Source organism: Saccostrea cucullata, unplaced genomic scaffold, assembly GCF_032062105.1.
Source record: "Saccostrea cucullata isolate Sc308-1 unplaced genomic scaffold, CSIRO_AGI_Scuc_v1 ctg6945, whole genome shotgun sequence".
NCBI lineage: Eukaryota > Metazoa > Mollusca > Bivalvia > Ostreida > Ostreidae > Saccostrea > Saccostrea cuccullata.
The window spans coordinates 1-24,866 of NW_026928015.1; the positions used below are offsets into that span (position 1 = coordinate 1).

The following is a 24,866-nucleotide window of genomic DNA, read 5'->3' on the forward strand; positions in this document are numbered from 1 at the left end:
TTTATGAAAGAAATAAAACTTAATCTTTGACCGCAATATATTACCGTTTCTTGAAAAGGCACAACCATAGGATACTTATCCATAAGTAATTCTAAATGTTCTAGGTTAATTATTTCCTTTGCAATCAGCACTGACGGAATATCGTCCAAGGACACAACAACTTCGAGACGCATTGGCATGGCTTCTCCTAATTTATGGCAGTTTTCACGACATACAGAGAGATAATCATCAGAAAGTCGGGAAAGGTGAGCAGTTGATTTAGGATGCAGTAAATTACATGTCGCTATAAGACCAGATAGAGGATGCTTAGCGCTGCAATGCATGTGGGGCGAATCTGCGTATAATTGCAAAAATCTCAAATTATTGGGATGCATGCACACATTCCTCAGTTCATCCGAGATATCGTTTGGACGACCATCTAAATTTGTTTGAAAATTGCAGCAATCTCTAAAGGAAAGGACTGGAAGTAATGATCCTCGAAAGCCTACAAGCTTCTGAATTCCGTCACGTGACCAGAAAAAGTGAATTTTGTCATCTATGCTCTTGAATGTTACGGCAATATGGGTGGTAAGAGATGTAACTAGTTCAAGGCAAAAATCAGTTGCAAGTTGGATTTGAACGGAATCTCTCTCTCCAAAACGAAAAGCTACAATGGAAATTCGATGATGCGGAGGAGCCTGACATGCAATCAAAGTCTTATCTAATATGGCCATGACAAAGGATTGATCTTTTGCCAAAACCCTCCATTTTGAAACGTCAAAGATCGAATTCTTCTTAAAAGTGTCTTTACACAATTCCTTTGGTGATAATTTCAGAAGATTGTTTTGGAAGGTGGACTTTACTCGATTAAAGTACTGGTTTGCAAACAATTTGTAGTTTAAAGCACTGGGCAGGTCAAAAGATGAATCTATATTTGGTAGTGGTATCAGCGCTAAATTCACTTGCCACCCAAATGAACTGAAAAGTTGTATACCATTGCACATTTTTAATAAAGAAAATGAAGTTCTCTGATATTGAGTTATATCTATGTGCTTCTTAAGAATCGGGTACATGGATATAATACTACCATCACCTCTTGGTAAAAGGTTCATGTAAAAAACTGGGAATTTGATAGCCGTCAATGCCTTCATCTCCAGTACAACTCCGTCAATGTCGAGATTGCTCTGCATTAAACAATATATTTCTCCAAACGTAGCATTAACACAGCGCGTTGATATAAATCCTCCTTCAGACCGATGCAGAAATGAATGTACGTCCTTATATTTTAAGAAAGTCGAACAAAAAGATATCGAATTCTCCTTTGCAACTTTCAGAAAAGATTCTTCCTGCTGATAACCGTTTTCTGATAACGGATCCATACTGATTACCTATAAAATAAATGAAATAAAGTAAACCTTTTTGTTTGTATTTAAAGAAATATTTTGTGCTTAAAGAGCGAACCTTTAACCTCACTAATGGATTTTAGAAATGATATCATAATGTAAGTGTAACATAGGATAGGCTGTATGGTGTAGGGGTTACATTGTAACCCTGTGGTAGCGGATTTAGGGTGTAAGGTATAGGTTTAACAAAAAATAAAATTTAGGGGCTTTAAGGCTTAGACTATGCGACTGAGAGGTTTGGGTTATAGAAATTAGGGTGAAAGGTATAATGTGTAAAAGTTAAAATGATTAGGGTATAGGGTGTAAATGAGGTATAGGTATAGAGTATAGGGTGTAGGTTACAAAGCATAGGGTATAAGGTATAATGGTTATAAGGTATAGGGTTTAGGTCGAAGAGTGTTGGGTATATGCTGTAGGGGGTGGGGTTACAAGGTATAGGATTTAGGGTGCAGGCTGTAGGGTATAGGGTATAAAGCGTCGGGGTTACAAGGTATAGGGTGTATCATGTAGTGAGGAATAGGGTGTAAGGTATAGAGTGTAGGGTGTAAGAAAGATGGGGTAAGGTTACAAGGTATAGGGTGTAAGGGTTATAAGGTACAGGGATTAGGGTGTGGGTGTAGCGTATAGGGTATGGGTTGTAGGGTGTATGGGTTACATGGTATAGGGTGTAGGGGTTACAAGGTAAAGGGTTTAGGGTATAAGGTATAGGGTGCAGGGTATAGGGTATATGGTGTAAGGTATTGGGCGTAGGGGTTACAAGGTCTAGGGTATAGGGGTTACAAGGTATAGGGTGTAGCCTTTAGGATATAAGATGTTGGGTGAAGGGTATAGGGTGTAGCCTGTAAGGTATAGGGTATATGGTATAGGGTGTAGGGGTTACAAGGTAAAGGGTGTAGGGCATAAGGTATAAGGTAAAAGCTATAGAGTAAAGGGTATTTTGTTTAAGGTATAGGGTATGGGGTATAGGATGTAGGGGTTACAATGTAAAGGGTGTAGGGTGTACGGTATAGGGTGTAGGGTGTAGGGGTTAGAAATATAGGGTATAGGGTGTAGGGGTTACAAAGCATAGGCTGTAGGGTGTCGGTTATGGGGAATAGGGAATAGACTGTAGCGGTTACAACCTATTGGTTATGATAAATAGCTTGTGGATTGTTGTGTAAGTTGTTTTGCTAAAAGATTATTATATAATAACGTATAAATATACTCAATAACGAAACATGTTGAAGTAAGGCAATGTTCAATATTTTTAAAAAATAAACATTCCATTATAATTAAAATATTTATTTAATTAGGGTTTTTCAATCGCAATTTCATAGCAAAATTATGGATTTCTCTCTGTGATGCTCACATTGTGAATGTGGACGGCCTTCAGATTAACAACATAAGTTTTCATTTGGAGATAATCATATAGATCTCCCTTTCTGTTATTTTTAAAAAATACATCAAATTCAATATACATTTTTCCGTACAGTGTATATTATAGAAATATAGTAAAAATCAAATAACCTACCTCATTAAATGAAAATAAATGTATAAATCCTTTCAAAGTAGTAGTCAATATGGCGTCAAGTCAATGAAACAGTATATGAGCAATTCATATAAAAATAGATGAACAAAATGCATGCGCAGAAAATTCTATTTATAGTCAACGGAAAATAAAATTTATTTTTAGTAACATGATCAAGTCTTCTTGATCAAGAGGACAGGTCTACTACTAACCCTAACCCTAACCCTAACCCTAACCCTAACCCTAACCCTAACCCTAACCCTAACACTAACCCTAACCCTAACCCTAACCCTAACCCTAACCCTAACCCTAACCCTAACCCTAACCCTAACCCTAACCCTAACCCTAACCCTAACCCCTAACCCTAACCCTAACCCTAACCCTAACCCTAACCCTAACCCTAACCCTAACCCTAACCCTAACCCTAACCCTAACCCTAACCCTAACCCTAACCCTTAACCCTAACCCTAACCCCTAACCCTAACCCTAACCCCTAACCCTAACCCTAACCCTAACCCTAACCCTAACCCTAACTCTAACCCTAACCCTAACCCATATAGGGTATAGGGTATAGGGGTTACAAGGTATAGGGTGTAGGGTATAGGGGTTACAAGGTTCAGGGGTTAGGAGGTATAGGAGTTATAAGGTATAGGGGTTACAATAACCCTAAGGTATAGGGGTTATAAGGTATAGGGGTTACAAGGTAGGGTGTAGGGTATAGGGGTTACAAGGTATAGGGGTTATAAGGTATAGGGGTTACAAGGTATAGGGGTTACAAGGTATAGGGGATAAAGTATAGGGGTTACAAGGTATAGGGGTTACAAGGTATAGGGTATAGGGTATAGGGGTTACAAGGTATAGGGTGTAGGGTAAAAGGGTTACAAGGTTTAGAGGTTATAATGTGTAGGGGTTATAAGGTATAGGGGTTACAAGGTATAGGGGTTACAAGGTATAGGGTAGGGGTTACAAGGTATAGGGTATAGGGTATAGGTGTTCCACGGTATATGGTGTAGGGTATAGGGGTTACAAGGTGTAGGGGTTATAAGGTGTAGGGGTTATAAGGTATAGGGGTTACAAGGTATAGGGTATAGGGTATAGGGGTTACAAGGTATATGGTGTAGAGTATAGGGGTTACAAGGTGTAGGGGTTATAAGGTATAGGGGTTATAAGGTATAGGGGTTACAAGGTATAGGGGTTATAAGGTATAGGGGTTACAAGGTATAGGGGTTATAAGGTATAGGGGTTACAAGGTATAGCGGTTACAAGGTGTAGGGGTTATAAGGTATAGGGGTTACAAGGTATAGGGGTTACAAGGTATAGGGGTTATAAGGTATAGGGGTTACAAGGTATAGGGTATAGGGTACAGGGGTTCCAAGGTATAAGGTGTAGGGTATAGGGGTTACAAGGTGTAGGGGTTATAAGGTGTTGGGGTTATAAGGTATAGGGGTTACAAGGTATAGGGTATAGGGTATAGGGGTTACAAGGTATATGGTGTAGAGTATAAGGTGTAGGGGTTATAAGGTATAGGGGTTATAAGGTATAGGGGTTACAAGGTATAGGGGTTATAAGGTATAGGGGTTACAAGGTATAGGGGTTACAAGGTATAGGTAATAAGGTATAGGGGTTACAAGGTATAGGGGTTACAAGGTGTAGGGATTATAAGGTATAGGGGTTACAAGGTATAGGGTGTAGGGTATAGGGGTTACAAGGTAGAGTATAGGGGTTAAGGTATAGGGTTATAAGGTATAGGGGTTACAAGGTATAGGGGTTATAAGGTATAGGGGTTACAAGGTATAGCTGTTACAGGGTGTAGGGGTTATAAGGTATAGGGGTTACAAGGTATAGGGGTTACAAGGTATAGGGTATAGGGTATAGGGGTTACAAGGTATAGGGTGTAGGGTATAGGGGTTACAAGGTTCAGGGGTTAAGGTATAGGGGTTATAAGGTATAGGGGTTACAAGGTATAGGGGTTATAAGGTATAGGGGTTACAAGGTATAGGGTATAGGGGTTCCAAGGTATAGGGTGTAGAGTATAGGTGTTCCAAGGTATAGGGTGTAGGGTATAAGGGTTACAAGGTATAGGTTATATTGTGTAGGGGTTATAAGGTGTAGGGGTTACAAGGTATAGGGGTTACAAGGTATGGGGTATAGGAGTTCCAAGGTATAGGGTATAGGGTATAGGGGTTACAAGGTAGGGGTTAAGGTGTAAGGTATAGGGGTTACAAGGTAAGGTATAGGGGTTACAAGGTATAGGGGTTATAAGGTATAGGGGTTACAAGGTATAGGGGTTAGAAGGTATAGGGGTTACAAGGTATAGGGTATAGGGTATAGGGGTTACAAGGTATAGGGTGTAGGGTATAGGGGTTACAAGGTATAGGGGTTACAAGGTATAGGGGTTATAAGGTATAGGGGTTACAAGGTATAGGGGTTATAAGGTATAGGGGTTACAAGGTATATGGTATAGGGTATAGGGGTTACAAGGTATAGGGTAGGGTATAGGGGTTACAAGGTGTAGGGGTTATAAGGTATAGGGGTTACAAGGTATATCTGTTACATGTTTTAGGGGTTATAAGGTATAGGGGTTACAAGGTATAGGGTATAGGGTATAGGGGTTACAAGGTATAAGGTGTAGGGTAAATCGGTTACAAGGTGTAGAGGTTATAAGGTGTAGGGGTTATAAGGTAGGGGTTAGGGGTTACAAGGTATAGGGTATAGGGTATAGGGGTTACAAGGTATAGGGTGTAGGGTATAGGGGTTACAAGGTGTAGGGGTTATAAGGTATAGGGGTTATAAGGTATAGGGGTTACAAGGTATAGGGGTTATAAGGTATAGGGGTTACAAGGTATAGGGGTTATAAGGTATAGGGGTTACAAGGTATAGGGTATAGGGGTTCCAAGGTATAGGGTGTAGGGTATAGGGGTTACAAGGTGTAGGGGTTATAAGGTATAGGTGTTATAAGGTATAGGGGTTACAAGGTATAGGGGTTAGAAGGTGTAGGGGTTATAAGGTATAGGGGTTTCAAGGTATAGGGGTTATAAGGTATAGGGTGTAGGGTATAGGGGTTCCAAGGTATAGGGTGTAGTTTATCGGGTATATGGGTTACAAGGTATAGGGTGTAGGGTATAGGGTATAGGGGTTACAAGGTAATGGGTGAAGGGTATCGCGGTTACAAGGTAAAGAGTGTTGGGTATAGGGTATAGGGGTAACAAGGTATAGGGTGTAGGGGTTATAAGGTATAGGAGATACATTGGTAGAGGTGTAAGGGTTAGTATTCAACTTAGATCTGCGCATGTGTATACCATACTTCCGCTTGAAGGGCTGCATTTCAAAACTGGTAAGTTCAGATTTCAAAATTGATACCTTTTGACTATTACGGTTGAATATATTTAGTTTATGGTTAACTTTCTTTGGTATTATTGTTCTTGCTTAGTCTTTCCAGTGAACATTTAACTGCAATTGACTCTGTTATATCTGTATGTAAAAAGCACGTGGGCAATAACATTGTATGCCTTGTTTATGTAATTCCCTTCTCTTGAAACCAATATATAAAATTTACACATACTTTCATTGCTTCATATATTTTTCAATCGATTTCCATGTATTTACCCTGAATCCATAAACTCCTTAATATGTATTTTATATCTCTGATACATCCAAGTTCTAATGTGCTAATAAACTTGTTTTCTGTCTATACCATATACCCTACACCCTATACCTTGCAACCCATATACCCTACACCCTAAACGTTGTTAACCTACACCCTATACCGTGTAACCCCTATACCCTTGACCCCTATACACTGTAACCCCTACACCCTACACCTTTTAACCCCTATACCCTATACCTTGGAGCCCCTATACCCTGTAACCACTACACCCTATACCCTATACCTTGTAACCCCTATACCCTTAACCCCCAACACCCTATACCTTGTAACACCTATACCCTGAACCCTATACCTTGTAACCACTATAACCTGTATCCTATACCTTGTAACCCCTATACCCTACACCCTATACTTTGTAGTCCCTATACCCTGTAACCCCTACACCCTATACCTCGTAACCCCTATAACTTGTAACCCCTACACCCTATACTTTGTAATTCCTATAGACTGTAACCCCTACACCCTATACCTTGTAACTCTTATACCTTGTAAACCGTACACCCTATACCTTTTAACCCCTATACCCTGTTACCCCTATACCCTGCAACCCCTAAACTTTATACCTTTTAACCCCTATACCCTATACCCTATACCTTGTAACCCCTATACCCTGTAACCCCTACACCCTAAACCTTTTAACTCCTATACCTTGTAACCCCTACACCCTATACCTTGTAACCCCTATACCCTGTAACCCCTACACCCTATACCTTGTAACTCTTATACCTTGTAACCATTACACCCTATACCCTGTAACGCCTACACCCTGTAACGCCTACACCCCATACTTGGTAACCCCTATATCCTGAAACTCCAACTTCCTATACCTTGTTACTTCTATACCCCATACCTTGTAACCCCTATAATCTCTAACCCCTGCACTTGTAACTCCTATACCTTATACCCTACAACCTATACCTTGTAACCCCTATACCCTGTAAACCCCTGCACCTTATACCTTGTAACCCTTATACCCTACACCCTATATCTTCTAACCCTTGTAACTTCTATATCCTATATGCTATACCCTATACCTTCTAATCCTTATAACCCCGACACCCTATACCCTACACCATGAGGTGTATACTTTATATCCTACATCTTACACCCTGTGATTGTTACCCCGGCACCCTCTACCTTGTAGCCCCTATTCTTTATACCTTTCACCTTGTCACGCTTGTAACCCCTACACCCTCTACTTTCTAACCCTTGTAATTCCTATATCCTATATGCTATACTTTATACCTTCTAAACCTTGTTACCCCTACACTCTAAATCCTACAGAGTTTTTAACATCTATAAAACTAAACAGAAAGTAAATTACACTAAACATTGAAGTAAATGATTTTTTATAAATCAGTTTTGAGCTGTTATTCCATTGTTGCAAAGATACGACCATGTTTTTTTCGTTTCTGCAGGGGAAGTAGCTTTCATTGAAATAAATCTCTAACCATGGCAGAAGAAAATGATGCTCATGATTTATCCGATTTGGATGCTGAGGCCTTTGAGGGTAAATTAAACATTCAATACAATTTATGAATCACTTATTTTCGATATACAATACTAAATAAACTCAAAAAATTCTTCTATTCGTGATAATAGGAAAGCATAAATAAAACGTTTTATCATTGTTTTTGTTATATGCATAAAAGTTTCCTTATGTTTCTGCTTTCTTTTTACAACAAATAATAACTCATTACTATTTCCTTTAGAGCCCATATCGTTGGAGTATATGCGTGAAAACTTTATGGGGGTGGAGGAAGTGAGGGGCATCGTCATGGGACTTCAGAAAAATATTGATGAGAGACTGAATGACTTTGAGCAGAAGATGGAGAAGAAAATGGAGGAGCTCCAACATACCATCATCGGTAAATGTAAGGAGGACTATAATAAAAAGTTGTCAAGCATAAAGGAAACTTTGATAGAAACTTCCAAACAAGAAAAAGAAGACTTAAAAGATGAAGTAAGGAAAAGTTTGGAGGATGGGTTGTTTGTTCTGAAGAAGATCGACGTTATTCGAACCGCACAGGAGGATGTTGACAAAGATGTAAGCATTATCTCCGAAAATCAACCAGAGATGGCCCCACGGCCCCAAGAGAAGAAGCAGTCCACGCCAAAAATGGCCAAAGTGAACTGGAAGGACTTCCCGATGCAAGATGACTTCCTTCGGAGGGAACATGAGAACATGGGCTGGAAGAAAAACAATACCGTCAAAAAATCTATTTTTGATATGGGTCTCAAAAGAAAATTGTGGAACGACGATGAGGTTTGGAGAAAACGAGTATGTTATAAGATCGATGCCCAATACAAAGCGAACTTCTTGATGAGCGACACCAGATCCTCTCCTTCCTAAGGATAGTGTTGATGCTGGGAATTGGGATTAGGTTCTCAAGGACACGGTCCTTTGTCCATCAGAGATTTTGTTCTGCTTTTCTTTTCTGACAAAACAAACAGTTGTCAGTTTTTTAAATTTACTTTAATAGAATACAAATAACAGTTTTGAGATTTAAAGAGAAAAAAACTCTTCTTATTGAGCAAAATATTTCAGAATTGTAAATTTTAATTTTTCTTCAATGTGATTTGAACCTCTATTGTGCAGCAATTTTTTTAAAGTCATTTTTTATATGCCTTTCAATGTCTTAATTTTGACATTTCCTTATGAAAGAGTTTCCATTTTTAACTTGTGTAAAAGTTTTAATGAATGGTAGATTTAGCAGCTGTTTAGTAATTCTATTATTATTAAAATTTTACAATTACGGAAAAAATTATTCTTTTCTCTTTGCTGCTCGCAAAAGGGCAGCTCTAAATGCATTAAATGTTCTGTCTGGAATTCCTCTTCTTTTACATTCGTTTACGTAATCTTTATACATAATTTGGTATGAGTTCTTCCCCTTCCTTATTATGTCATGCAAGATGTTCATCTCAAATGTGTTCCAAGGAAGAAATAGTCTTGCCGGAACATGCCGGGCCGGGACATGCTGTATATTTTGTTCTTCTGGTTCTTTCTCAACAACAGGAACTTCTAACGGTAAATTGGCGTTTTCAATTTCGTTTTCCTCTATATCTGTTCCACTTTTTTCAAAAGGCTTTGAACAATCAAACTTGTGTGGAATATCTTCATATATTCGATAAATTCGTTTTGCCATGGGACCCCGGAGAAAAAATACAGAAAGAACTTTAACCATTTGCAGTTCTTGCTGTGTAATTGGTAATTCTTTCACATAAGCAAGTAAAGAGCTAAAGTTCACATAATATCCGTTTTGTATCAAACATACACATGTTACAAACGTTAAAACCCGAAGTAAATTCTCTTGACCCAGCTCCAGTCCTCTAAGCCGTTGACAAGTTTCAAAAACCCATGGAAATTCTGCATTGGCATTAATGAATTTGCTTCTAAATACTAGGTTTTCTTTTTCCATTTCATTTATAATGTTTGCGGTCAAAAGTTTTACATCGTACGTATTTGTTTCCGCGAACAGATCTCCATATAATATCTTTAATACTTGCCAGTTAGTCCATTTGAATCCACGTTTGATTCTATAGCAGGGAAAATATTTCACATTCAGGTGATTTAGGCCAGCCAACAAGATGTTTGCAATATCTTTTTTTTCACCTTTCATCATTTCCAATGCCCTTCCGAAAGTGAAAGGGAAGTGAAAAATATCCGCCCTGCTCAGATCTTTACATAACTGTTCCGCTGATACAGATAAAATACAGGAAGCCCATGAAGGCACGCTTGCCTGTCTTAGGTCGTGTGTCAGTGAGGGGATCTTATGGCTCTCATCCCTGCTATATTTTATATCTTCAATGAGTAGAAGAACTACTCTTGTTCCTAAAATTATATCATTGCAAGAAAGGAAGTCTCCAAATGAGAATAATCTTTGGATTCTTTCAATTTGTGACTTTAAAGTAGTCCAGTGATGCAGCGGCGGTGGTGAGCTTTCATCCAGAGCGCAGTCACTACTGGATTCCAGACATAAAAAACCATATTCGAAGGTAACAGACCGATTATTTTTTCCATCACCAGGACCAAGGTTTCGCGATAAAATGGCGTCTGTGTAAGAGTTCAGTTTTCCCCACCATAACATTTCGTTACACAATTCGTACTGATAAGCTTCCCAGCTGGGAAGCATTTTGCCCAAGCCATTATTTTCTTCTTTCAATTTGACCAATGTGTGAAAAATTAGCTCAGCTATTTTCTTTATGAAAGAAATAAAACTTAATCTTTGACCGCAATATATTACCGTTTCTTGAAAAGGCACAACCATAGGATACTTATCCATAAGTAATTCTAAATGTTCTAGGTTAATTATTTCCTTTGCAATCAGCACTGACGGAATATCGTCCAAGGACACAACAACTTCGAGACGCATTGGCATGGCTTCTCCTAATTTATGGCAGTTTTCACGACATACAGAGAGATAATCATCAGAAAGTCGGGAAAGGTGAGCAGTTGATTTAGGATGCAGTAAATTACATGTCGCTATAAGACCAGATAGAGGATGCTTAGCGCTGCAATGCATGTGGGGCGAATCTGCGTATAATTGCAAAAATCTCAAATTATTGGGATGCATGCACACATTCCTCAGTTCATCCGAGATATCGTTTGGACGACCATCTAAATTTGTTTGAAAATTGCAGCAATCTCTAAAGGAAAGGACTGGAAGTAATGATCCTCGAAAGCCTACAAGCTTCTGAATTCCGTCACGTGACCAGAAAAAGTGAATTTTGTCATCTATGCTCTTGAATGTTACGGCAATATGGGTGGTAAGAGATGTAACTAGTTCAAGGCAAAAATCAGTTGCAAGTTGGATTTGAACGGAATCTCTCTCTCCAAAACGAAAAGCTACAATGGAAATTCGATGATGCGGAGGAGCCTGACATGCAATCAAAGTCTTATCTAATATGGCCATGACAAAGGATTGATCTTTTGCCAAAACCCTCCATTTTGAAACGTCAAAGATCGAATTCTTCTTAAAAGTGTCTTTACACAATTCCTTTGGTGATAATTTCAGAAGATTGTTTTGGAAGGTGGACTTTACTCGGTTAAAGTACTGGTTTGCAAACAATTTGTAGTTTAAAGCACTGGGCAGGTCAAAAGATGAATCTATATTTGGTAGTGGTATCAGCGCTAAATTCACTTGCCACCCAAATGAACTGAAAAGTTGTATACCATTGCACATTTTTAATAAAGAAAATGAAGTTCTCTGATATTGAGTTATATCTATGTGCTTCTTAAGAATCGGGTACATGGATATAATACTACCATCACCTCTTGGTAAAAGGTTCATGTAAAAAACTGGGAATTTGATAGCCGTCAATGCCTTCATCTCCAGTACAACTCCGTCAATGTCGAGATTGCTCTGCATTAAACAATATATTTCTCCAAACGTAGCATTAACACAGCGCGTTGATATAAATCCTCCTTCAGACCGATGCAGAAATGAATGTACGTCCTTATATTTTAAGAAAGTCGAACAAAAAGATATCGAATTCTCCTTTGCAACTTTCAGAAAAGATTCTTCCTGCTGATAACCGTTTTCTGATAACGGATCCATACTGATTACCTATAAAATAAATGAAATAAAGTAAACCTTTTTGTTTGTATTTAAAGAAATATTTTGTGCTTAAAGAGCGAACCTTTAACCTCACTAATGGATTTTAGAAATGATATCATAATGTAAGTGTAACATAGGATAGGCTGTATGGTGTAGGGGTTACATTGTAACCCTGTGGTAGCGGATTTAGGGTGTAAGGTATAGGTTTAACAAAAAATAAAATTTAGGGGCTTTAAGGCTTAGACTATGCGACTGAGAGGTTTGGGTTATAGAAATTAGGGTGAAAGGTATAATGTGTAAAAGTTAAAATGATTAGGGTATAGGGTGTAAATGAGGTATAGGTATAGAGTATAGGGTGTAGGTTACAAAGCATAGGGTATAAGGTATAATGGTTATAAGGTATAGGGTTTAGGTCGAAGAGTGTTGGGTATATGCTGTAGGGGGTGGGGTTACAAGGTATAGGATTTAGGGTGCAGGCTGTAGGGTATAGGGTATAAAGCGTCGGGGTTACAAGGTATAGGGTGTATCATGTAGTGAGGAATAGGGTGTAAGGTATAGAGTGTAGGGTGTAAGAAAGATGGGGTAAGGTTACAAGGTATAGGGTGTAAGGGTTATAAGGTACAGGGATTAGGGTGTGGGTGTAGCGTATAGGGTATGGGTTGTAGGGTGTATGGGTTACATGGTATAGGGTGTAGGGGTTACAAGGTAAAGGGTTTAGGGTATAAGGTATAGGGTGCAGGGTATAGGGTATATGGTGTAAGGTATTGGGCGTAGGGGTTACAAGGTCTAGGGTATAGGGGTTACAAGGTATAGGGTGTAGCCTTTAGGGTATAAGATGTTGGGTGAAGGGTATAGGGTGTAGCCTGTAAGGTATAGGGTATATGGTATAGGGTGTAGGGGTTACAAGGTAAAGGGTGTAGGGCATAAGGTATAAGGTAAAAGCTATAGAGTAAAGGGTATTTTGTTTAAGGTATAGGGTATGGGGTATAGGATGTAGGGGTTACAATGTAAAGGGTGTAGGGTGTACGGTATAGGGTGTAGGGTGTAGGGGTTAGAAATATAGGGTATAGGGTGTAGGGGTTACAAAGCATAGGCTGTAGGGTGTCGGTTATGGGGAATAGGGAATAGACTGTAGCGGTTACAACCTATTGGTTATGATAAATAGCTTGTGGATTGTTGTGTAAGTTGTTTTGCTAAAAGATTATTATATAATAACGTATAAATATACTCAATAACGAAACATGTTGAAGTAAGGCAATGTTCAATATTTTTAAAAAATAAACATTCCATTATAATTAAAATATTTATTTAATTAGGGTTTTTCAATCGCAATTTCATATTAAGCAAAATTATGGATTTCTCTCTGTGTTGCTCACATTGTGAATGTGGACGGCCTTCAGATTAACAACATAAGTTTTCATTTGGAGATAATCATAAAGATCTCCCTTTCTGTTATTTTTAAAAAATACATCAAATTCAATATACATTTTCCCGTACAGTGTATATTATAGAAATATAGTAAAAATCAAATTACCTACCTCATTAAATGAAAATAAATGTATAAATCCTTTCAAAGTAGTAGTCAATATGGCGTCAAGTCAATGAAACAGTATATGAGCAATTCATATAGAAATAGATGAACAAAATGCATGCGCAGAAAATTCTATTTATAGTCAACGGAAAAATAAAATTTATTTTTAGTAACATGATCAAGTCTTCTTGATCAAGAGGACAGGTCTACTACTAACCCTAACCCTAACCCTAACCCTAACCCTAACCCTAACCCTAACCCTAACCCTAACCCTAACCCTAACCCTAACCCTAACCCTAACCCTAACCCTAACCCTAACCCTAACCCTAACCCTAACCCTAACCCTAACCCTAACCCTAACCCTAACCCTAACCCTAACCCTAACCCAAAACCCTAACCCTAAACCCTAACCCTAACCCTAACCCTAACCCTAACCCTAACCCTAACCCTAACCCTAACCCTAACCCTAACCCTAACCCTAACCCTAACCCTAACCCTAACCCTAACCCTAACCCTAACCCTAACCCTAACCCTAACCCTAACCCTAACCCTAACCCTAACAGTATATGAGCAATTCATATAAAAATAACCCTAACCCTAACCCTAACCCTAACTTAACCCTAACCCTAACCCATATAGGGTATAGGGTATAGGGGTTACAAGGTATAGGGTGTAGGGTATAGGGGTATAGGGGTTACAAGGTATAGGGTGTAGGGTATAGGGGTATAAGGTTACAAGGTTCAGGGGTTAGGAGGTATAGGAGTTATAAGGTATAGGGGTTACAAGGTATAGGGGTTATAAGGTATAGGGGTTACAAGGTATAGGGTATAGGGTATAGGGGTTCCAAGGTATAGGGTATAGGGGTTACAAGGTATAGGGTGTAGGGTAAAAGGGTTACAAGGTTTAGAGGTTATAATGTGTAGGGGTTATAAGGTATAGGGGTTACAAGGTATAGGGGTTACAAGGTATAGGGTATACGAGTTCCAAGGTAAAGGGTATAGGGTATAGGTGTTCCAAGGTATAAGGTGTAGGGTATAGGGGTTACAAGGTGTAGGGGTTATAAGGTGTAGGGGTTATAAGGTATAGGGGTTACAAGGTATAGGGTATAGGGTATAGGGGTTACAAGGTATATGGTGTAGAGTATAGGGGTTACAAGGTGTAGGGGTTATAAGGTATAGGGGTTATAAGGTATAGGGGTTACAAGGTATAGGGGTTATAAGGTATAGGGGTTACAAGGTATAGGGGTTAGAAGGTATAGGGGATACAAGGTATAAGGAAAAGGGTATAGGGGTTACAAGGTATAGGGTGTATGGGTTACAAGGTGTAGGGGTTATAAGGTATAGGGGTTACAAGGTATAGGGGTTTCAAGGTATAGGGGTTATAAGGTATAGGGGTTACAAGGTATAGGGTATAGGGTACAGGGGTTCCAAGGTATAAGGTGTAGGGTATAGGGGTTACAAGGTGTAGGGGTTATAAGGTGTTGGGGTTATAAGGTCTAGGGGTTACAAGGTATAGGGTATAGGGTATTGGGGTTACAAGGTATATGGTGTAGAGTATAAGGTGTAGGGGTTATAAGGTATAGGGGTTATAAGGTATAGGGGTTACAAGGTATAGGGGTTATAAGGTATAGGGGTTACAAGGTATAGGGGTTACAAGGTATAGGGGTTATAAGGTATAGGGGTTACAAGGTATAGCTGTTACAAGGTGTAGGGATTATAAGGTATAGGGGTTACAAGGTATAGGGTGTAGGGTATAGGGGTTACAAGGTTCAGGGGTTAGGAGGTATAGGAGTTATAAGGTATAGGGGTTACAAGGTATAGGGGTTATAAGGTATAGGGGTTACAAGGTATAGCTGTTACAGGGTGTAGGGGTTATAAGGTATAGGGGTTACAAGGTATAGGGGTTACAAGGTATAGGGTATAGGGTATAGGGGTTACAAGGTATAGGGTGTAGGGTATAGGGGTTACAAGGTTCAGGGGTTAGGAGGTATAGGAGTTATAAGGTATAGGGGTTACAAGGTATAGGGGTTATAAGGTATAGGGGTTACAAGGTATAGGGTATAGGGGTTCCAAGGTATAGGGTATAGGGTATAGGGGTTACAAGGTATAGGGTGTAGGGTAAAAGGGTTACAAGGTTTAGAGGTTATAATGTGTAGGGGTTATAAGGTGTAGGGGTTACAAGGTATAGGGGTTACAAGGTATGGGGTATAGGAGTTCCAAGGTATAGGGTATAGGGTATAGGTGTTCCAAGGTATAAGGTGTAGGGTATAGGGGTTACAAGGTGTAGGGGTTATAAGGTGTAGGGGTTATAAGGTATAGGGGTTACAAGGTATAGGGTATAGGATATAGGGGTTACAAGGTATATGGTGTAGAGTATAGGGGTTACAAGGTGTAGGGGTTATAAGGTATAGGGGTTATAAGGTATAGGGGTTACAAGGTATAGGGGTTATAAGGTATAGGGGTTACAAGGTATGGGGGTTAGAAGGTATAGGGGATACAAGGTATAAGGTAAAGGGTATAGGGGTTACAAGGTATAGGGTGTATGGGTTACAAGGTGTAGGGGTTATAAGGTATAGGGGTTACAAGGTATAGGGGTTTCAAGGTGTAGGTGTTATAAGGTATAGGGGTTACAAGGTATAGGGTATAGGGTACAGGGGTTCCAAGGTATAAGGTGTAGGGTATACGGGTTACAAGGTGTAGGGGTTATAAGGTGTTGGGGTTATAAGGTATAGGGGTTACAAGGTATAGGGTATAGGGTATAGGGGTTACAAGGTATAGGGTGTAGGGTATAGGGGTTACAAGGTGTAGGGGTTATAAGGTATAGGGGTTATAAGGTATAGGGGTTACAAGGTATAGGGGTTATAAGGTATAGGGGTTACAAGGTATAGGGGTTATAAGGTATAGGGGTTACAAGGTATAGGGTATAGGGGTTCCAAGGTATAGGGTGTAGGGTATAGGGGTTACAAGGTGTAGGGGTTATAAGGTATAGGTGTTATAAGGTATAGGGGTTACAAGGTATAGGGGTTAGAAGGTGTAGGGGTTATAAGGTATAGGGGTTTCAAGGTATAGGGGTTATAAGGTATAGGGTGTAGGGTATAGGGGTTCCAAGGTATAGGGTGTAGTTTATCGGGTATATGGGTTACAAGGTATAGGGTGTAGGGTATAGGGTATAGGGGTTACAAGGTAGTGGTTGAAGGGTATCGCGGTTACAAGGTAAAGAGTGTTGGGTATAGGGTATAGGGGTAACAAGGTATAGGGTGTAGGGGTTATAAGGTATAGGAGATACATTGGTAGAGGTGTAAGGGTTAGTATTCAACTTAGATCTGCGCATGTGTATACCATACTTCCGCTTGAAGGGCTGCATTTCAAAACTGGTAAGTTCAGATTTCAAAATTGATACCTTTTGACTATTACGGTTGAATATATTTAGTTTATGGTTAACTTTCTTTGGTATTATTGTTCTTGCTTAGTCTTTCCAGTGAACATTTAACTGCAATTGACTCTGTTATATCTGTATGTAAAAAGCACGTGGGCAATAACATTGTATGCCTTGTTTATGTAATTCCCCTCTCTTGAAACCAATATATAAAATTTACACATACTTTCATTGCTTCATATATTTTTCAATCGATTTCCATGTATTTACCCTGAATCCATAAACTCCTTAATATGTATTTTATATCTCTGATACATCCAAGTTCTAATGTGCTAATAAACTTGTTTTCTGTCTATACCATATACCCTACACCCTATACCTTGCAACCCATATACCCTACACCCTAAACGTTGTTAACCTACACCCTATACCGTGTAACCCCTATACCCTTGACCCCTATACACTGTAACCCCTACACCCTACACCTTTTAACCCCTATACCCTATACCTTGGAGCCCCTATACCCTGTAACCACTACACCCTATACCCTATACCTTGTAACCCCTATACCCTTAACCCCCAACACCCTATACCTTGTAACACCTATACCCTGAACCCTATACCTTGTAACCACTATAACCTGTATCCTATACCTTGTAACCCCTATACCCTACACCCTATACTTTGTAGTCCCTATACCCTGTAACCCCTACACCCTATACCTCGTAACCCCTATAACTTGTAACCCCTACACCCTATACTTTGTAATTCCTATAGACTGTAACCCCTACACCCTATACCTTGTAACTCTTATACCTTGTAAACCGTACACCCTATACCTTTTAACCCCTATACCCTGTTACCCCTATACCCTGCAACCCCTAAACTTTATACCTTTTAACCCCTATACCCTATACCCTATACCTTGTAACCCCTATACCCTGTAACCCCTACACCCTAAACCTTTTAACTCCTATACCTTGTAACCCCTACACCCTATACCTTGTAACCCCTATACCCTGTAACCCCTACACCCTATACCTTGTAACTCTTATACCTTGTAACCATTACACCCTATACCCTGTAACGCCTACACCCTGTAACGCCTACACCCCATACTTGGTAACCCCTATATCCTGAAACTCCAACTTCCTATACCTTGTTACTTCTATACCCCATACCTTGTAACCCCTATAATCTCTAACCCCTGCACTTGTAACTCCTATACCTTATACCCTACAACCTATACCTTGTAACCCCTATACCCTGTAAACCCCTGCACCTTATACCTTGTAACCCTTATACCCTACACCCTATATCTTCTAACCCTTGTAACTTCTATATCCTATATGCTATACCCTATACCTTCTAATCCTTATAACCCCGACACCCTATACCCTACACCATGAGGTGTATACTTTATATCCTACATCTTACACCCTGTGATTGTTACCCCGGCACCCTCTACCTTGTAGCCCCTATTCTTTATACCTTTCACCTTGTCACGCTTGTAACCCCTACACCCTCTACTTTCTAACCCTTGTAATTCCTATATCCTATATGCTATACTTTATACCTTCTAAACCTTTTTACCCCTACACTCTAAATCCTACAGAGTTTTTAACATCTATAAAACTAAACAGAAAGTAAATTACACTAAACATTGAAGTAAATGATTTTTTATAAATCAGTTTTGAGCTGTTATTCCATTGTTGCAAAGATACGACCATGTTTTTTTCGTTTCTGCAGGGGAAGTAGCTTTCATTGAAATCAATCTCTAACCATGGCAGAAGAAAATGATGCTCATGATTTATCCGATTTGGATGCTGAGGCCTTTGAGGGTAAATTAAACATTAAATACAATTTATGAATCACTTATTTTCGATATACAATACTAAATAAACTCAAAAAATTCTTCTATTCGTGATAATAAGAAAGCATTAAATAAAACGTTTTATCATTGTTTTTGTTATATGCATAAAAGTTTCCTGATAATGTTTCTGCTTTCTTTTTACAACAAATAATAACTCATTACTATTTCCTTTAGAGCCCATATCGTTGGAGTATATGCGTGAAAACTTTATGGGGGTGGAGGAAGTGAGGGGCATCGTCATGGGACTTCAGAAAAATATTGATGAGAGACTGAATGACTTTGAGCAGAAGATGGAGAAGAAAATGGAGGAGCTCCAACATACCATCATCGGTAAATGTAAGGAGGACTATAATAAAAAGTTGTCAAGCATAAAGGAAACTTTGATAGAAACTTCCAAACAAGAAAAAGAAGACTTAAAAGATGAAGTAAGGAAAAGTTTGGAGGATGGGTTGTTTGTTCTGAAGAAGATCGACGTTATTCGAACCGCACAGGAGGATGTTGACAAAGATGTAAGCATTATCTCCGAAAATCAACCAGAGATGGCCCCACGGCCCCAAGAGAAGAAGCAGTCCACGCCAAAAATGGCCAAAGTGAACTGGAAGGACTTCCCGATGCAAGATGACTTCCTTCGGAGGGAACATGAGAACATGGGCTGGAAGAAAAACAATACCGTCAAAAAATCTATTTTTGATATGGGTCTCAAAAGAAAATTGTGGAACGACGATGAGGTTTGGAGAAAACGAGTATGTTATAAGATCGATGCCCAATACAAAGCGAACTTCTTGATGAGCGACACCAGATCCTCTCCTTCCTAAGGATAGTGTTGATGCTGGGAATTGGGATTAGGTTCTCAAGGACACGGTCCTTTGTCCATCAGAGATTTTGTTCTGCTTTTCTTTTCTGACAAAACAAACAGTTGTCAGTTTTTTTAAATTTACTTTAATAGAATACAAATAACAGTTTTGAGATTTAAAGAGAAAAAAACTCTTCTTATTGAGCAAAATATTTCAGAATTGTAAATTTTAATTTTTCTTCAATGTGATTTGAACCTCTATTGTGCAGCAATTTTTTTAAAGTCATTTTTTATATGCCTTTCAATGTCTTAATTTTGACATTTCCTTATGAAAGAGTTTCCATTTTTAACTTGTGTAAAAGTTTTAATGAATGGTAGATTTAGCAGCTGTTTAGTAATTCTATTATTATTAAAATTTTACAATTACGGAAAAAATTATTCTTTTCTCTTTGCTGCTCGCAAAAGGGCAGCTCTAAATGCATTAAATGTTCTGTCTGGAATTCCTCTTCTTTTACATTCGTTTACGTAATCTTTATACATAATTTGGTATGAGTTCTTCCCCTTCCTTATTATGTCATGCAAGATGTTCATCTCAAATGTGTTCCAAGGAAGAAATAGTCTTGCCGGAACATGCCGGCCCGGGACATGCTGTATATTTTGTTCTTCTGGTTCTTTCTCAACAACAGGAACTTCTAACGGTAAATTGGCGTTTTCAATTTCGTTTTCCTCTATATCTGTTCCACTTTTTTCAAAAGGCTTTGAACAATCAAACTTGTGTGGAATATCTTCATATATTCGATAAATTCGTTTTGCCATGGGACCCCGGAGAAAAAATACAGAAAGAACTTTAACCATTTGCAGTTCTTGCTGTGTAATTGGTAATTCTTTCACATAAGCAAGTAAAGAGCTAAAGTTCACATAATATCCGTTTTGTATCAAACATACACATGTTACAAACGTTAAAACCCGAAGTAAATTCTCTTGACCCAGCTCCAGTCCTCTAAGCCGTTGACAAGTTTCAAAAACCCATGGAAATTCTGCATTGGCATTAATGAATTTGCTTCTAAATACTAGGTTTTCTTTTTCCATTTCATTTATAATGTTTGCGGTCAAAAGTTTTACATCGTACGTATTTGTTTCCGCGAACAGATTTCCATATAATATCTTTAATACTTGCCAGTTAGTCCATTTGAATCCACGTTTGATTCTATAGCAGGGAAAATATTTCACATTCAGGTGATTTAGGCCAGCCAACAAGATGTTTGCAATATCTTTTTTTTCACCTTTCATCATTTCCAATGCCCTTCCGAAAGTGAAAGGGAAGTGAAAAATATCCGCCCTGCTCAGATCTTTACATAACTGTTCCGCTGATACAGATAAAATACAGGAAGCCCATGAAGGCACGCTTGCCTGTCTTAGGTCGTGTGTCAGTGAGGGGATCTTATGGCTCTCATCCCTGCTATATTTTATATCTTCAATGAGTAGAAGAACTACTCTTGTTCCTAAAATTATATCATTGCAAGAAAGGAAGTCTCCAAATGAGAATAATCTTTGGATTCTTTCAATTTGTGACTTTAAAGTAGTCCAGTGATGCAGCGGCGGTGGTGAGCTTTCATCCAGAGCGCAGTCACTACTGGATTCCAGACATAAAAAACCATATTCGAAGGTAACAGACCGATTATTTTTTCCATCACCAGGACCAAGGTTTCGCGATAAAATGGCGTCTGTGTAAGAGTTCAGTTTTCCCCACCATAACATTTCGTTACACAATTCGTACTGATAAGCTTCCCAGCTGGGAAGCATTTTGCCCAAGCCATTATTTTCTTCTTTCAATTTGACCAATGTGTGAAAAATTAGCTCAGCTATTTTCTTTATGAAAGAAATAAAACTTAATCTTTGACCGCAATATATTACCGTTTCTTGAAAAGGCACAACCATAGGATACTTATCCATAAGTAATTCTAAATGTTCTAGGTTAATTATTTCCTTTGCAATCAGCACTGACGGAATATCGTCCAAGGACACAACAACTTCGAGACGCATTGGCATGGCTTCTCCTAATTTATGGCAGTTTTCACGACATACAGAGAGATAATCATCAGAAAGTCGGGAAAGGTGAGCAGTTGATTTAGGATGCAGTAAATTACATGTCGCTATAAGACCAGATAGAGGATGCTTAGCGCTGCAATGCATGTGGGGCGAATCTGCGTATAATTGCAAAAATCTCAAATTATTGGGATGCATGCACACATTCCTCAGTTCATCCGAGATATCGTTTGGACGACCATCTAAATTTGTTTGAAAATTGCAGCAATCTCTAAAGGAAAGGACTGGAAGTAATGATCCTCGAAAGCCTACAAGCTTCTGAATTCCGTCACGTGACCAGAAAAAGTGAATTTTGTCATCTATGCTCTTGAATGTTACGGCAATATGGGTGGTAAGAGATGTAACTAGTTCAAGGCAAAAATCAGTTGCAAGTTGGATTTGAACGGAATCTCTCTCTCCAAAACGAAAAGCTACAATGGAAATTCGATGATGCGGAGGAGCCTGACATGCAATCAAAGTCTTATCTAATATGGCCATGACAAAGGATTGATCTTTTGCCAAAACCCTCCATTTTGAAACGTCAAAGATCGAATTCTTCTTAAAAGTGTCTTTACACAATTCCTTTGGTGATAATTTCAGAAGATTGTTTTGGAAGGTGGACTTTACTCGATTAAAGTACTGGTTTGCAAACAATTTGTAGTTTAAAGCACTGGGCAGGTCAAAAGATGAATCTATATTTGGTAGTGGTATCAGCGCTAAATTCACTTGCCACCCAAATGAACTGAAAAGTTGTATACCATTGCACATTTTTAATAAAGAAAATGAAGTTCTCTGATATTGAGTTATATCTATGTGCTTCTTAAGAATCGGGTACATGGATATAATACTACCATCACCTCTTGGTAAAAGGTTCATGTAAAAAACTGGGAATTTGATAGCCGTCAATGCCTTCATCTCCAGTACAACTCCGTCAATGTCGAGATTGCTCTGCATTAAACAATATATTTCTCCAAACGTAGCATTAACACAGCGCGTTGATATAAATCCTCCTTCAGACCGATGCAGAAATGAATGTACGTCCTTATATTTTAAGAAAGTCGAACAAAAAGATATCGAATTCTCCTTTGCAACTTTCAGAAAAGATTCTTCCTGCTGATAACCGTTTTCTGATAACGGATCCATACTGATTACCTATAAAATAAATGAAATAAAGTAAACCTTTTTGTTTGTATTTAAAGAAATATTTTGTGCTTAAAGAGCGAACCTTTAACCTCACTAATGGATTTTAGAAATGATATCATAATGTAAGTGTAACATAGGATAGGCTGTATGGTGTAGGGGTTACATTGTAACCCTGTGGTAGCGGATTTAGGGTGTAAGGTATAGGTTTAACAAAAAATAAAATTTAGGGGCTTTAAGGCTTAGACTATGCGACTGAGAGGTTTGGGTTATAGAAATTAGGGTGAAAGGTATAATGTGTAAAAGTTAAAATGATTAGGGTATAGGGTGTAAATGAGGTATAGGTATAGAGTATAGGGTGTAGGTTACAAAGCATAGGGTATAAGGTATAATGGTTATAAGGTATAGGGTATAGTTAGAAGAGTGTTGGGTATATGCTGTAGGGGGTGGGGTTACAAGGTATAGGATTTAGGGTGCAGGCTGTAGGGTATAGGGTATAAAGCGTCGGGGTTACAAGGTATAGGGTGTATCATGTAGTGAGGAATAGGGTGTAAGGTATAGAGTGTAGGGTGTAAGAAAGATGGGGTAAGGTTACAAGGTATAGGGTGTAAGGGTTATAAGGTACAGGGATTAGGGTGTGGGTGTAGCGTATAGGGTATGGGTTGTAGGGTGTATGGGTTACATGGTATAGGGTGTAGGGGTTACAAGGTAAAGGGTTTAGGGTATAAGGTATAGGGTGCAGGGTATAGGGTATATGGTGTAAGGTATTGGGCGTAGGGGTTACAAGGTCTAGGGTATAGGGGTTACAAGGTATAGGGTGTAGCCTTTAGGATATAAGATGTTGGGTGAAGGGTATAGGGTGTAGCCTGTAAGGTATAGGGTATATGGTATAGGGTGTAGGGGTTACAAGGTAAAGGGTGTAGGGCATAAGGTATAAGGTAAAAGCTATAGAGTAAAGGGTATTTTGTTTAAGGTATAGGGTATGGGGTATAGGATGTAGGGGTTACAATGTAAAGGGTGTAGGGTGTACGGTATAGGGTGTAGGGTGTAGGGGTTAGAAATATAGGGTATAGGGTGTAGGGGTTACAAAGCATAGGCTGTAGGGTGTCGGTTATGGGGAATAGGGAATAGACTGTAGCGGTTACAACCTATTGGTTATGATAAATAGCTTGTGGATTGTTGTGTAAGTTGTTTTGCTAAAAGATTATTATATAATAACGTATAAATATACTCAATAACGAAACATGTTGAAGTAAGGCAATGTTCAATATTTTTAAAAAATAAACATTCCATTATAATTAAAATATTTATTTAATTAGGGTTTTTCAATCGCAATTTCATATTAAGCAAAATTATGGATTTCTCTCTGTGATGCTCACATTGTGAATGTGGACGGCCTTCAGATTAACAACATAAGTTTTCATTTGGAGATAATCATATAGATCTCCCTTTCTGTTATTTTTAAAAAATACATCAAATTCAATATACATTTTTCCGTACAGTGTATATTATAGAAATATAGTAAAAATCAAATTACCTACCTCATTAAATGAAAATAAATGTATAAATCCTTTCAAAGTAGTAGTCAATATGGCGTCAAGTCAATGAAACAGTATATGAGCAATTCATATAAAAATAGATGAACAAAATGCATGCGCAGAAAATTCTATTTATAGTCAACGGAAAATAAAATTTATTTTTAGTAACATGATCAAGTCTTCTTGATCAAGAGGACAGGTCTACTACTAACCCTAACCCTAACCCTAACCCTAACCCTAACCCTAACCCTAACCCTAACCCTAACCCTAACCCTAACCCTAACCCTAACCCTAACCCTAACCCTAACCCTAACCCTAACCCTAACCCTAACCCTAACCCTAACCCTAACCCTAACCCTAACCCTAACCCTAACCCTAACCCTAAACCCTAACCCTAACCCTAACCCTAACCCTAAC

General features: G+C 38.7%; 5 protein-coding genes across 6 annotated transcripts; 2 read left to right on the forward strand and 3 right to left on the reverse strand.

Annotated features, from left to right (window-relative positions):
• Positions 1-31: 31 nt before the first annotated feature.
• LOC134276179 (uncharacterized) lies at positions 32-3,036 on the reverse strand (the record flags this gene model as incomplete). Its single annotated transcript, XM_062758457.1, has 2 exons — positions 2,893-3,036; positions 32-1,367 (listed from the first exon to the last, which is right to left on the reverse strand). A coding segment is annotated over exon 2 (1,327 nt), but the record flags the coding sequence as incomplete, so codon positions are not given.
• Positions 3,037-7,974: 4,938 nt separating this feature from the next.
• Positions 7,975-9,040, forward strand: LOC134276177 (uncharacterized). Its single transcript, XM_062758453.1, has 2 exons — positions 7,975-8,066; positions 8,269-9,040. The coding sequence occupies exons 1-2, from the start codon at positions 8,009-8,011 to the stop codon at positions 8,907-8,909; spliced, it is 699 nt and encodes a 232-aa protein (XP_062614437.1). The 5' UTR covers positions 7,975-8,008; the 3' UTR covers positions 8,910-9,040.
• Positions 9,041-9,321: 281 nt separating this feature from the next.
• Positions 9,322-13,732, reverse strand: LOC134276173 (uncharacterized). Its single transcript, XM_062758450.1, has 2 exons — positions 13,653-13,732; positions 9,322-12,123 (listed from the first exon to the last, which is right to left on the reverse strand). The coding sequence occupies exon 2, from the start codon at positions 12,112-12,114 to the stop codon at positions 9,322-9,324; it is 2,793 nt and encodes a 930-aa protein (XP_062614434.1). The 5' UTR covers positions 12,115-12,123; positions 13,653-13,732.
• A 3,255-nt stretch (positions 13,733-16,987) lies between these two features.
• LOC134276178 (uncharacterized) lies at positions 16,988-20,008 on the forward strand. Of its 2 annotated transcripts, XM_062758456.1 has the most exons (3): positions 16,988-17,018; positions 18,770-18,861; positions 19,068-20,008. In XM_062758456.1, exons 2-3 carry the CDS (start codon positions 18,804-18,806, stop codon positions 19,706-19,708), a joined length of 699 nt encoding a protein of 232 aa, XP_062614440.1. In that variant the 5' UTR covers positions 16,988-17,018; positions 18,770-18,803; the 3' UTR covers positions 19,709-20,008. The 2 variants fall into 2 exon arrangements, with proteins under 2 accessions (XP_062614440.1, XP_062614439.1); XM_062758455.1 differs by lacking the exon at positions 16,988-17,018 and having other exon boundaries at positions 18,759-18,861.
• A 113-nt stretch (positions 20,009-20,121) lies between these two features.
• Positions 20,122-24,596, reverse strand: LOC134276175 (uncharacterized). The gene is made up of 2 exons (XM_062758451.1): positions 24,453-24,596; positions 20,122-22,923 (listed from the first exon to the last, which is right to left on the reverse strand). The coding sequence occupies exon 2, from the start codon at positions 22,912-22,914 to the stop codon at positions 20,122-20,124; it is 2,793 nt and encodes a 930-aa protein (XP_062614435.1). The 5' UTR covers positions 22,915-22,923; positions 24,453-24,596.
• Positions 24,597-24,866: the final 270 nt, after the last annotated feature.